This window comes from Sceloporus undulatus, chromosome 1 (assembly GCF_019175285.1).
Source record: "Sceloporus undulatus isolate JIND9_A2432 ecotype Alabama chromosome 1, SceUnd_v1.1, whole genome shotgun sequence".
NCBI lineage: Eukaryota > Metazoa > Chordata > Lepidosauria > Squamata > Phrynosomatidae > Sceloporus > Sceloporus undulatus.
This window is the reverse complement of record NC_056522.1, coordinates 354,294,504-354,307,184: the sequence shown is the minus strand read 5'-3', so window position 1 is coordinate 354,307,184 and position 12,681 is coordinate 354,294,504. Positions and strand designations below refer to the sequence as shown.

General features: G+C 42.0%; 1 protein-coding gene across 1 annotated transcript; it reads left to right on the top strand.

Moving 5' to 3' along the window:
* Positions 1-5,033: 5,033 nt before the first annotated feature.
* Positions 5,034-12,265, top strand: LOC121923919 (alpha-1-antiproteinase-like). Its single transcript, XM_042454861.1, has 4 exons — positions 5,034-5,160; positions 8,121-8,388; positions 10,554-10,701; positions 12,014-12,265. The coding sequence occupies exons 1-4, from the start codon at positions 5,061-5,063 to the stop codon at positions 12,203-12,205; spliced, it is 708 nt and encodes a 235-aa protein (XP_042310795.1). The 5' UTR covers positions 5,034-5,060; the 3' UTR covers positions 12,206-12,265.
* The last annotated feature ends 416 nt before the right edge of the window (positions 12,266-12,681 follow it).

Genomic DNA, 12,681 nt, shown 5'->3' with positions numbered 1-12,681 from the left:
TTCAACATGGAGAAATGTAAGGTACTGCACTTAGGCCACAAAAATGAAATGCATAGATAAAGCATATGGGACACCTGGCTTAACAAGACTACATGTGAAAGGGATCTATGAGTCCTAGTAAATCACAAGTTGAACATGAGTCAACAGTGTGATGCGGCAGCTAAAAAGGCCAATGCAATTTTAGGCTGTATCAACAGAAGTATAGTGTCTAGATCAAGGGAAGTAATAGTGCCACTCTATTCTGCTTTGGTCAGACCCCACCTGGAATATTGTGTCCAGTTCTGGGCACCACAATTTAAAAAAGACATTGAGAAACTGGAGCGTGTCCAAAGAAGGGCGACTAAAATGGTGAAAGAGCTGGAAACTATGCCCTATGAGGAAAGACTTAGGGAGCTGGGTATGTTTATCCTGGAGAAGGTTAAGAGATGATATGATAGCCCTGTTTAAATATTTGAAGGGATGTCATATTGAGGAGGGAACAAGCTTGTTTTCTGCTGCTCCAGAGAACAGGACCCGGAACAATGGATGCAAGCTCCAGGAAAAGAGATTCCACCTCAACATTAGGAAGAACTTTCTGACAGTAAACGCTGATTAGCAGTGGAAGACACTCCCTGAGAGAATGGTAGAGTACCTTTCTTTGGAGGTTTTTAAACAGAGGCTGGATGGCCATTTATCGTGAGTGCTTTGATTGTGAGTTCCTGCATGGCAGCGGGGTTGGACTGGGTGGCCATTGTGGTCTCTTCCAGCTCTATTTGGTACAATCATTTGGTCAGGCCTCACCTGGAATAGTGCATTCAGTTCTGGGAACCACAATTCAAAAAGGATGTTGACAATTTGGAGTGTGTCCAGAGGAGGGTAACCAAAATGCTGAAGAGCCTGGAAACCATGCCATATGAGGAACGACTTAGAGAGCTGGGTATGTTTAGCATGGAGAAGAGAAGGTTAACATGTGATATGATAGCCCGGTTTAAATATCTGAACAGATGTCATCCTAAAGCTGGGGCAAGTTTCTTTTCTGCTGCTCCAGAGAATAGGGCCCAGAGCAAAGGATTCACGCTACACAAAAAGAGATTCCACCTCAACATTAGGAAGAACTTCCTGAAAGTAAGACCTGTTTCACAGTGGAACATACTCCTTCAGACGGTGTTGGGGGAAGTTTTTAAACAGAGGCAGTTTGACCATCTGTCAGGGGTGCTCTGATTGTGAGTTTCTGCATGGCAGAGGGTTGGACTGGACGGCCCTTGTGATCTCTTCCAGCTCTTTGATTCTATGATTCTATGATTGGGTACACTTCTGATTGATAATACGTGGGGCTCAACTACATAGGAGTTGCACGTTTTTCTACACAACTAAGGATGCCATATCCCGCCTGGGGGCGGGACTTGCCTGGTTTTCGACGAGTCACAAAGGTCCTGTCCCAGTTTGCTCCTTGTCCTGGGTTCACCCCCAGCCCCAGGTTTTGTTAGGGCGCCACTGTGGCAGCGCCTTTGGCCGCCGTAACAGACGCTCCTGCAGCCACCGCCGCCACCAATGTGGCTGTTGCTGTGGCCTGCGACCTCTAACCACCACCACCACCACTGACATGGCCTTCACCGCCCGCTGCCTGGTCACAATCCCCGCACTTGCCCCATGCCACGCGCTTACTGTTCTGCGCAGCCGCACGCAGGGCAGAGAAGAAGCTCCTTCTCTTCAGGCTGGCCGGCCAATGGCTGGACAGCCTACCCAGGCCCCCTGCTACAGGAGCCTGTGACTGCTAGCAGGGGGCGGGGCTGTTCCAGCTCCACTCTCCCCCATTGGCCAGCCAGCCTCAACAGGAGTAGCTCTCCTTTTTCATCCCTCGTGCAGGCCGAGGGCTGGAGAGGGCTCCTTTCTTTTTTTTCTTCCCTCTTTCTTTCCTCTTTCCCCTCCTCTTCTTCTTTTTCTCCCCTCTTTCTCTTCCTCTTCCCTTCCTCTTCTTCTTTTCTTCCCTCTTTCCTTCCTCTTTCCCTTCCTTCCTCTTCTTCTTTTTCTTCCCCTCTTCTCGTCCCTTTCCCCTCCTCTTCTCCTTTCAGTAGAATAATGCCAAAATGTCCTCCATTTTGAGCATGCCTAAGAAACATGCATTTATATAATGCTTTTTTAAGTTGTTCATGAGTCCTCCATTCTAAAAATATGTCCTACTTTGGGCTAAAATTTGTCCTACATTGTCAACTTTTTTTTTCCATTATATCCGGTTTGGAGGTTGACGTTATGGCAACCTATACCCCCCCCCCCTCTCTCACACACACACACAACCTTATCAATGGCCCTTCCAACATTGTAAAAACCTCTATACTGGTTACTTGAGTTATTGGACTGACACACATGATCGAAGCTGCACATCTTATAAGAACCATGTCATATTTGAAGGAAGTGGTGACTCATCTGTTTTGAACTCAGTCTGTCAGTATAAAGTAAGGAAGCTGAAGGGGCAGCTGTTAAAATGCACATGGAATTGCCCCCCCATGCACTCAGCCTCCCAAAGTCTTTCCCCCTCTCCTAACTGCACTGTAGTACTGGAAGTGAACCATGAGTAGACTATCTGGGAAGTGGCAGTAAAGCAAAAGAGGAGAGAAAGGCAGGAAGGACTTGTGCAGCACCACCGTACTTCCACATATTCACATATGCATCTCACACTTTGCATCACCCCTTTCCTCTGCTTTATGTGATGAAAGCATCCCATCTTTAACAACATAGGTCAGCTAGTCACAGTTTAGCTTTATGTCTCAGCAGATTCAGTATTTGGGAAAAGTTTTATCACCTGTATGGTGTGGGACAAGAGGAAGCCTTCCTCTGAAGATCTTAGGTTCTGCAGGTTCATATGAGGGACACCGTTTTTTCAATAGCCTGGACCTAAGTTACTCTTGGCACGAAGGGTGTGCAGGCACCGCAATCAAAAGAGAAAGACTCTTAAATTTCCTTAACATCGTTACTTTTCTTACAGATTTTTAAAAGCTCACATAAATATATATTTCACGTATTTAAAAGCCACCACTCTGTTTGACATTTAAAAATTGGCATCCAGTTCAAAAGTGCAAAAATGTGCATTCCCTAAAAGCTCCCATTTCCTATCATTTTTAAGTGGCAATCATCAAATATTAAAACAATTAAATCAAGAAAAAAATGTGTGTGTTGGCTTTTCATCACAAATTAATGTAAAGTTTTGTATGAATTTACAGATGAAAATCAAAGCCATTTTTTTAAAAAAAATCATACGAAAAACTTGTTGAACTTTAAGAAATCCGATTCATGTCAGGAAACTGACTGACTGATGTTTTCATGTTAATTGGCTCACTAAATTTGCTTTTCTAACCTGTCATATTGCATGTCTGTCATTTAAATCATCTCAACAACACCAGTGGCACCGGCAGGTTATCCAAGGCACGGCTGTTTTTCTAAAAATGATGCCATGTAAGACGTTTTTCAAAGTATTCCTAGAGTCAAATATTTGTTCCTGTAACAATATTTGCATGTACCTGGGGAACAAGGTGAGTTTGATTAAGCTGCTCAGGTTTATTGTTTTTTAAACTTTCAACATGTCAGGATTAGTCACTAGATTAGACTGCTGGAAGAAATGTTTCCATTGAAGCCCCCCAAAACTGAACAAAAGGTTAACCAAAACAGAACTCTCTGAGACTAAATCAATGTGAGCTATCAATGAAGAGGATTATAGAGGATGAGCGAAATCCAACTAGATTGCATGATATGGCTAACAACCTTCGAGTACATTTGCTATCAGTCAGTGCTTCTTCATACATGCATTAATGCACTGCTTTACAAAAAAACACTCAGCAGTTTATGATTGTGGTTTACAATCTATTAGCCAACATTAGTTGCCTTTTATGCTGTTAAAAGTAATACCAAAAAGAAGTTGAGGAAAAGCAGAGTCCAGATGGAACCTGGTAACTCCACACACACAGATTTGGTCCTGATCTATTCATGTAACACACCTGTAACTTGCATGCTTCAAAATAATTTTCCCGAAGTGCAAAACAGATACGTGATTGAACTGATGAGTATCCAGCAGGAACAAGGATGTGTAGTATGGCTCCTTCCTCTGGCATTCTGAATAATTCTATCAGATAGGGAGCTTCAGTGCTGTAGATCAGGAGTGTTCACAGAGATTCTTGCAAGAGAGTTCTCTAATCTCATAACTACAAATCCCAGGATTCCAGAGGAGTGGACCCATGCAATTTAAGCAGTTCAAATTGAATAGTTGTGCAGTACAGATCACCCCAGTCTGATCTGTAGCTAAGCATCAATGCACACTAATACATAACCAATCTATGTAAACAGGCAGATGGATGAAAAATTGCAAATCATGAGTGAAAATGCAGGTGTTGATGTCTGCTCTGTTTAGGAGTGTAATCGAACGATATAATCATCCCCTGCTGCGTATTGTCTGAAATAGATCAATATGCAATGTATTTTCTATCTTTCTTTCATGATGGCTTTCAAGAGTCAAAATGCTCTTATGACCCTGAATGTTACAAGATGGTAATAATAATAATCTTTCTCTTGCTCTCTCTTTTAATTCACAGAAAAACCAGTAAGAAGAATGAATTCTGCCGTCTATCTGTGTTGCTATTGGTTGGCCTTCCCACCATCACTTATGGCCACCATCTCAATGGTCTGATATTCAAGTATTGCAGCTCTGAAGATCTATACCAACACTGCTCAGTTTGGACTTAATTTGTGAACAGATTTCTCAGCTCACCTGGCAAGAATATTTTCTTCTCACCATCAGCATCTCTTCTCTCTTGCATTTCTGTCACTGGGGGCAAGATCAACCACCCACACTCAGATTCTGAAGGCCTCAGCTTTAACTGACACGAATCCAGGAAAAGAAATCCATGATGGGTTTCATAACATCTTTTCTGTGATAACTAACCCTGACATGCGGTCAAATTGATATGTGTCAGGCTCTGTTCTGAAAGATGACCAAAAACCACTACAGAAATTTTTGGATGATGTCCATGCCTTCTATGAGCAGAAATGTTATCAGCAATTTCCAGGAGCCCCAAGAAGTGAGAAGCAGATCAATGAATATGTGGAGAGAAAACCCATGGGAAAATTGTGGAACTGGTCAAGGGTCTCGATCCACCACTGTTATAGTTATGGTTAACTACATATTCTTTAAAGGTAAATTATGATATCTGAGAAGATTCTTCAGCCAAACTGATGTGTAAATCTTCTTTAGTCTCCAGTTAAGTTGAATTGTGGAAGTTCAGACAGGAAAAATGAGATACTTTTGTAAAATGCGAAACTTGGAACTCACAACCACAAGGTAGTGATGGCTCCAACTTGATAGTGTTATTCAGCAAGAGTTTCAAACTTGAATGGTTCCAGGATGGTGCATGTAGTCCCTTCCATAAAGCTGAGTGATTTTATTTCAGGTTCAGGCAGCAATCATGTCAAAGGCAGCATGAGTCAGCAAGTAGAAAATTCAGATACAAGATGTAAACAGTACAGTGGGAGAGAGAAAGGTTCGGGTAAGAGGCAAGTCCAAAGCTGCTTGGATTCAAGTCAGCAATGTTTCAGAAATTAAGTTCAGACAAACAAGCAGGCAATAATCAGGCAACAGCCATGTCTATGGCAGCCCAAAGGAACAGGAGATCCACCCAGGGAAGGTAGGCAAAGACACGCAGCACATTAGAGAGAGCTTATTTTATCAGTTGAGAGTTTTAAGCAGGACTGGCAAAGATCCACACAAGGCCCAACAACTGAGGCTTCTGAAATCCTCCTCAGCTGCTGATGGGGTGATGAATTCTCTCTACATTTTAAATTCTCTCTCACCTTTAAAGACTTATCCATGATGTTCAACCCTATCTTCAAAATAGGTTCAGCACCTGGATAATTCCTTTAACGTATAACTTAAACCTGGAGGGATTCAACTGCCCCTGACATGGGATCCATGACCCTTACACCAGTGTAAGATGTAGTTGAGCATTTTCGGAGCATCTGCATTCTCCAGTGCTGACACTCTTGGGGCTCCATATTCACTCCACTTCAGCCTCTGAATCCTGACTTTCTTACTCATGGTTTGGATGCTCTGTTGTCCCCCCCCCCCCAAGAGCTCTGGCATGAATAGTTCTGGAGATTTGCCTGTTTTGGGGATGCCAATCCCCTATTAAGGAGGGGTCCTCTAGCGGGAGCAGGAGAGATTATTTTCAAAGAGGATCAAGTCCATTCATGAAAGATGGATCTGTATTCAAGATGTATGTCATGATGAGAGAGGCAATGTGAAGAGCAGGAATGCTGAGGAACAGGAAGCGTGGAGTGAGGTTGCTGTTATATTCACTACCCTATTTGTGGGTTTTCCATAGGCAACTATGTGAATACAGCAGCGCACTAGAACATAGCTTTGGTCTGGTCCAATGTGGCTCTTCTGGTGTCCTTATGTATGAATTCAGTAAACCAGAGTCAGCTCTTCAATTAGTGAACGTAGGATGGGATTGTACACAGCAACTAGTTCACAGCAACTGAATAAATCTAATCAATCACCTCAGTAAATCTTCTATTATTGAAAACTAGCCTATGATTTATGTGTCAAGGATCTTGCAGCATCTTTGAGGCTAACTGAAAGAAAGAACCTGTAGCGTGAGCATTCGTGATTTGAACATACTTCCTCAGATGCTTTGATCACAGGACCTATAACAGGTTCATCCTCATCACTGCTGATGCCAGTATACAAAACGAGGCAGTAAGTTAAGGCTTGACTATCAAACACACATAAAGACTAGATCGCTCTAATACTTTTCTAGCTTTTCTCCCATTCAAGCAACTGGAGCTGGGGCTGTTCCTCCTGAAACCCACTTCCTGAATAGGGGGAAATCCCTTATGACTTGCTAGGCTAAACAATGAACTATTACGGGTCTGAAGGCTTTTCATGGCTGTCATCCATAGCTTTTTGTGGGTTTTTCAGGTTATGTGGCCATTCTTCTAGACATAGCCACATAGCCCAAAAAACCCACAAAAAACTATTAGGGTCCCTTCTCCAGCAGTGTACTTCCATTTTAATTCCTTTCTAGAGTTTCTTTTAAGGGGGGGGAGTGAAATGTAGGTGAAATCCACAGATTTCCACCACCAGTCTAGTTCAGTCACATTTTTTTCTGTACTAGGTATAGTCGCATGGCATAGTGGTTTGAGCATTGGACTAGGACTCTGGAGACCAGGGTTCAACTCCAAGCTCAGCCTATAAACCACTGGGTGTCATAGGTAGTCACACTCTTTTGCTTTCAGGGAAGGCTGGCAAAGCCCCTCTGAAGAAACCTGCCAGAAACTCCAGAAATGACTTGAAACACACAACATTTTTAAAAATCATATTTTTTGAGGTTGCACCTAGTAAGTGGTGTATGTCTTGACAAAAAACACAGAAGTATAGACAAAACACAACCTTTCTGTTCCAAATTGTTGGCATGATGTCGGCACCAATTGTCTTCTCAGCATTTAATTAAACTCTAAGTTCCATAAGGAATGCTCTGACCACAGTCTGAATTCCTGTTGATAACTGGTATAGTGTTACATTATGTCAAAGTAACTCCATGGGACTGAAAGGTAATTGAGGGATCCATACTAGTGGAAAGAGGTCAGAGTAATGCCCATGCTTCTTTCCAAGAGGACTGTGGGCTGTTCTGCAACCTGGGGAAACACTTGCCAAGGAAGGTCTTGGAGACCTCTTTATGCAAACCAGTTGTTTAACTGGCTGTATGTCTCAAACCAGAAAAAATGCTGAACATTTGAAGTATGTGGATTCTCCCTTCCATTTGCATGTGGATTGCCCTTTCTTTGTCAGGTGAACCTTGGTTTAAAAATTGTCATTTACCTTGAATCTTTGAAAACAGAACAAATCTATAGGTTGAAGCAGTAAGGGATAACATTTCATCCTCATGTTTTGTACTTCACCTCCCAGAAGCCTTGGCCAATATAATCAATGATAAGTTACTGTAGAAGTTGCAGTCTAAACCACCTATTCATTTAAGCTCTTGCTGTGAAACAGTCCAATGTCTGCTCTAAGCACATGGCAATTATGTCCATTTAATGGTTGGAGAAGCGGTATAATTCCTCCTAAATATGATCATGTATTCATTGTGTCCCTTTAGGCAGCTGGGAGAAACCTTTTGATCCAGCAATGACAACAGAAAGAGACTTCTTTGTAGATCATGAGACAACTGTCAAAGTCCCAATGATGCACAGGCTGGGCTGGTTTCACTACTATTTTGATGCTGAGCTCTCCTGCACAGTGCTACAGCTTGACTACAATGGTACTGCGACAGCATTTTTTGTCCTACCTGAAGCTGGGAAAAGCAAGGAACTGGATAAGGCAATTTCAATTGGTGTTTTGACCAAGTGGGCTGAACGTGTTCGACGGTAATATTTACTAATGTATTATTCTAGATAGTTATAGCAAAAGGACTTTTACAAGCAGAGCCATCTTTCTTCCTGATTTGGACCTTTTGAAGACTGTAGCTACGAGGGGAGGGAAATGAAAGCCCCAAAAATTACCCTGGGGGATACACACTGGTCACCCCTGAACTAGATACTTGAGTGAAATCCCTGACCTGCACAAAAACCACAAGTTGCAACTGATAGGTTCTTTTCAAAAGCCGCAAGGCTAAGACTAGGGCTAGCATGCCTGATTCCATTCCTTCTTCCCTGCCCAAGAGTACAGTGGCAAATCTATTGTTGCCCAATGTGATTTTCATGACTGAACAGGGATTTCTACAGGTCTCTCCAACTCAACTGTTGAGTCAAAAGGATTGGTCTTGTAAAGCAAACCATTCCAAGACATAGGGTGCTGATCCTCTTCTACGAGACAAACGTTAGAATTCAAGGCAACATCAAAACCACCAGAGGTTGTGATCCTAAGCATATATACAAATGTGTAAGATCTGGGACACTGGCTCTTCCTTCTGAGAAGGAACCTAGATGTGCCACTGTTCATACAAGCTCTCCCTGGGTTCTGGGTAAACAGCTTTAAAAAGCAAACAGCAAAAGCAAGGAGCTCAGTCCGAACTAGCATCTGGATGGTGATGAAAGAAAACTGTAACCTATTGTCCTGTGGCAGGAGGGGACAGATGTTGTTGGACTGAAAACCCTAGCATTCCTCAATTTTGACCATGCTATCTAGGATGACTGAGAGTTGCAGTGGCAGTACATCAATAGGGCTGCACTTTACCCATCCTTGCTTTAATCTCTGGCTGCAGTTATCACCTGAGACAAGAAGCCTGTATTTGCTATTTGCATTGGTAGAAAAGTCCTTCTGAAAAGCAAGCTTCACCACCATGGGAACGCTTGCCTTCAGAGAAGAGGATGCTTTTCTTCTTGTTGTTTTTTTGTCATCACTTGAAAGTTCTTTCTTTGGGCCCTGGCTGTTTCTTTTTCTCTGGGTTGTTCTCAGGGGCCTAGAAGGTAAGGCTTAGTGGTTGGGGGGACTTGTTTGCAGAGAGCCACAGAGATCACCTTAGCCTCTTGTATTCATCACATGGTACACAGATGGTGTACATAAGATAACAGTGCCTTGTCAGTTGTAGGTGTTGTGATGAAACCAAATGATAGAGGAGGGTTTAGGTATACTAGACCAGATTATTCAAAGTTTTATAGGTCAGCACTAGACTCTGAATATTGCTCAAAAGGCCCCCAGAAGCCAACACAAACACTGGCACTTTACTGTTATGAGCTCCCAATGTCATGAGCTGATGAGACCTGCCTCATCAGAAGGCAGGTTACAATTAAGGTTGTCAGTTCAGGACAAAATCTGAGAGCTAAGTGATGGCTCCATGTGATATATTTAAGAGTTACACAATATGTACCAGCCACAATTGTTCATACCTTGTCATTCTCAGACAGGCAGACAGACAGACAGACACTAAGAACAAATTTTCTTGTTAGGGCATTAAGACAGTAATCTTAACTAAAGGACTCTGAATTTTGCTGATCAAGGTGAAATGTGTGGATTGTTCCTTCTCACTTACTTAGGGAGATTGGACAAGGAACATTTAATCTAGCCTCCTAGCTTCCAGTGAATGCAGAGCAAAGCAGAGGGTGAGCCTTGGCATCTGAATAACTGGGTGGGATGTAAGAAGCTAAGTAATAATACATAGACTGCCAGGAGAGTCTTTACGAATTGGAGCAACAAATCAATTAAATCTTGCAAATTGGAGCAAGCTGCTGCTCTACTTGGTGAAGTAAAGATGTTCATGTGGCCCTTTCTTCTTGCCTGGAGCTGAGCCCGTGAAAACTGGAGAATATACATCCTTACCTCCCAGGTGGAAATGACCCATGAAAACTGGAGACTCAGGGCCTAGCCATGAAATCTGGTGACCCTAGCACTCTACACTAGCTAAAGAACCTGAATTGTTAGGAAGGGCAGTTCTACATAAACTGTGTTAACATTAGTTGGGCAATGATTTAATTTAAATCCACTTCACTCTTAGTGACTCAAGGGTACATGAGATGTTTTAGATCTCATCATTTAATTTGAAAAAATTAAATATCAATATCACTTTATTGTCTCTCTGTGTTGTTTCTTACAGTCACACAGCAAACGTGTATCTTCCAAAGTTTAATATTTCTGCCAGCTATGACCTAGAGGAGCCCCTCTCCAAAATGGGTATTACTGATATATTCTCTGACCATGCTGATCTCTCTGGAATCACTGGGGAAAGTTTGAAAGTATCAAAAGTAAGTCTAACACAATAATTGCCATTATTCATGTGGTTTCATTTAAGCCAAAATCTTGGTTTTAGAACGATAATGCATCTGGTTGTCTTCTAGGCCCCCCTCCCCATGTTATAACAATATAACTGATTGTTTTGGGTTTTGTTTTTTTTTGCTGTATTTTGTTTTAATATATGTTGGAAGCTGGCTTGCTTCCTGCACTGGATGAAATTAAATTAATAAAATGTGGGTGTTGTGTTCAGATCTTCGTTTGTTTCTGGACACTTTGCAACTTATCAAGAACCTTTTTGAAGTGTGGCACCCAGAACTGGAAACAGTATTCCAGATTAGGTTTAACCAAAGCAGAATAGAGCAGAACTACTACTTCCGTTGATCTGGACATTATACTCTTGTTGAAGCAGCCCAGAATTGCATTGGCCTTTTTGGCCACGGCATCATACTGGTGACTCGCATTAAGCTTGTGGTCTGTTAAAACCTCTCTACCCCCCCCCCCCCCACACCCACACGCATTTAAACTTTCCAGACTGGTGTCATTGATTCTATTTCTGTGTATTCTATTTTTTATTTTTTGCCTCATTGTAGTACATTACAATTACTCCATTGAAATTTATTTTGTTAGTTTTGGCCCAGCTCTCTAATATATCAGGGTCACCTTGAATTGTGATCTTATCCCACTAGAGTATTAGCTCACCCACCACCACCCATTTGGCATCATCTGAACATTTGATAAACATGCCTCCTATTCCCTCATGTAAGTCATTTATAAAGATGTTAAACAACACGTGGTCCATTATAGAACCCTGAGTCACCTCACTAGTTGCCTCTTTCTAGGATGAAAAGCAACCATTAATGAGCACTCTTTGGGTTCAACCTGTCAACCAATTACAAATCCGCCTGGCAGTAGCATTGTCTAGCCCAGAGTTCACTAGCTTACCTGTGAGAATATAACTTGTAAATCAGATATGTGGAACCTGTGGGTCTCAGATGTCATTGGATTACATTACCATCATCATTAAGTATGCTGGCTAGACTAATAGAAACTGGAGACCATGGTATTAATATGCCAAAAAAAGGACAGATGAAGGTGTAAGGTGGACTTACATCTATGTATATCAGTAACAGATGCCACCCTATAACTGTCCGTGAGTCTATCACAGGAAATTTAGTTAGTAACAATAATCATACAGATTGTCAAATCTGAGCAGATTGAAAGATGAAGATAACAACCCTGTTTAAGAAGCAACCCAGTTCAGCTTCATGTAAATGATCCTGTTCTTTTTCCCAAACTTTGACCCATTTTTTTGTTTCTTCTTAGATTACCCATAAAGCTGCACTGACTGTTGATGAAAGGGGTACTGAGGCAGCTGCAGCCACTGCAGTCGAAATCATTCCCATGTCTTTGCCTCCAACCATTGAGTTCAACCATCCTTTTCACATGCTGATGTATGATGAAGTCACCAACAGTACACTTTTTATTGGCAAAATAGTAGACCCAACTAAGCCTTAAGCAACAAATACAGTAAATTCTGAATACATCTTGAAAATAAACAACACTTTGGAACCTGAAGCCATCCTGCTCCCCGATTTCCATTCTCATAAACCAAAAGGATGCCAGAATGAGATCATAACTCAATATGTGTTTAGGAAAAAATATAAATGGCCACACATTATAGTTAATTGACTGGGGCCAGAATCCTGTTGGGGTCTTATATCTTTATTCCTGTTGTGAAAATTAGAATTGGGCAGTTCCATACTGTCTGTATCCAGAAGAGACTGCTGTTATGTAGCAAATCTAGAAAAGTGATTGGTATATAATGGGACCCATGCACAATGGGACTGATGCACAACAGGATGTGCATTGCATCAGTCCCAATGCACATAGAGCATCAATGTGCTTTGATCACTCTTGCTAGTGTGCTGTTATGCATCTTTGCAATTCAGTAAAAGGGTTTCCTAGTGCTGCTGTTGCATAGCAAGGTATAC

Excerpts from the sequence above, each read along its gene's own strand:
- LOC121923919 (XM_042454861.1), top strand. The coding sequence starts at position 5,061 with ATGAATATGTGGAGAGAAAACCCATGGGAAAATTGTGGAACTGGTCAA. Across the intron at positions 5,161-8,120 it reads TAACTACATATTCTTTAAAG|GCAGCTGGGAGAAACCTTTT; the intron begins GTAAATTATGAT and ends GTGTCCCTTTAG. Across the intron at positions 8,389-10,553 it reads TGGGCTGAACGTGTTCGACG|TCACACAGCAAACGTGTATC; the intron begins GTAATATTTACT and ends TGTTTCTTACAG.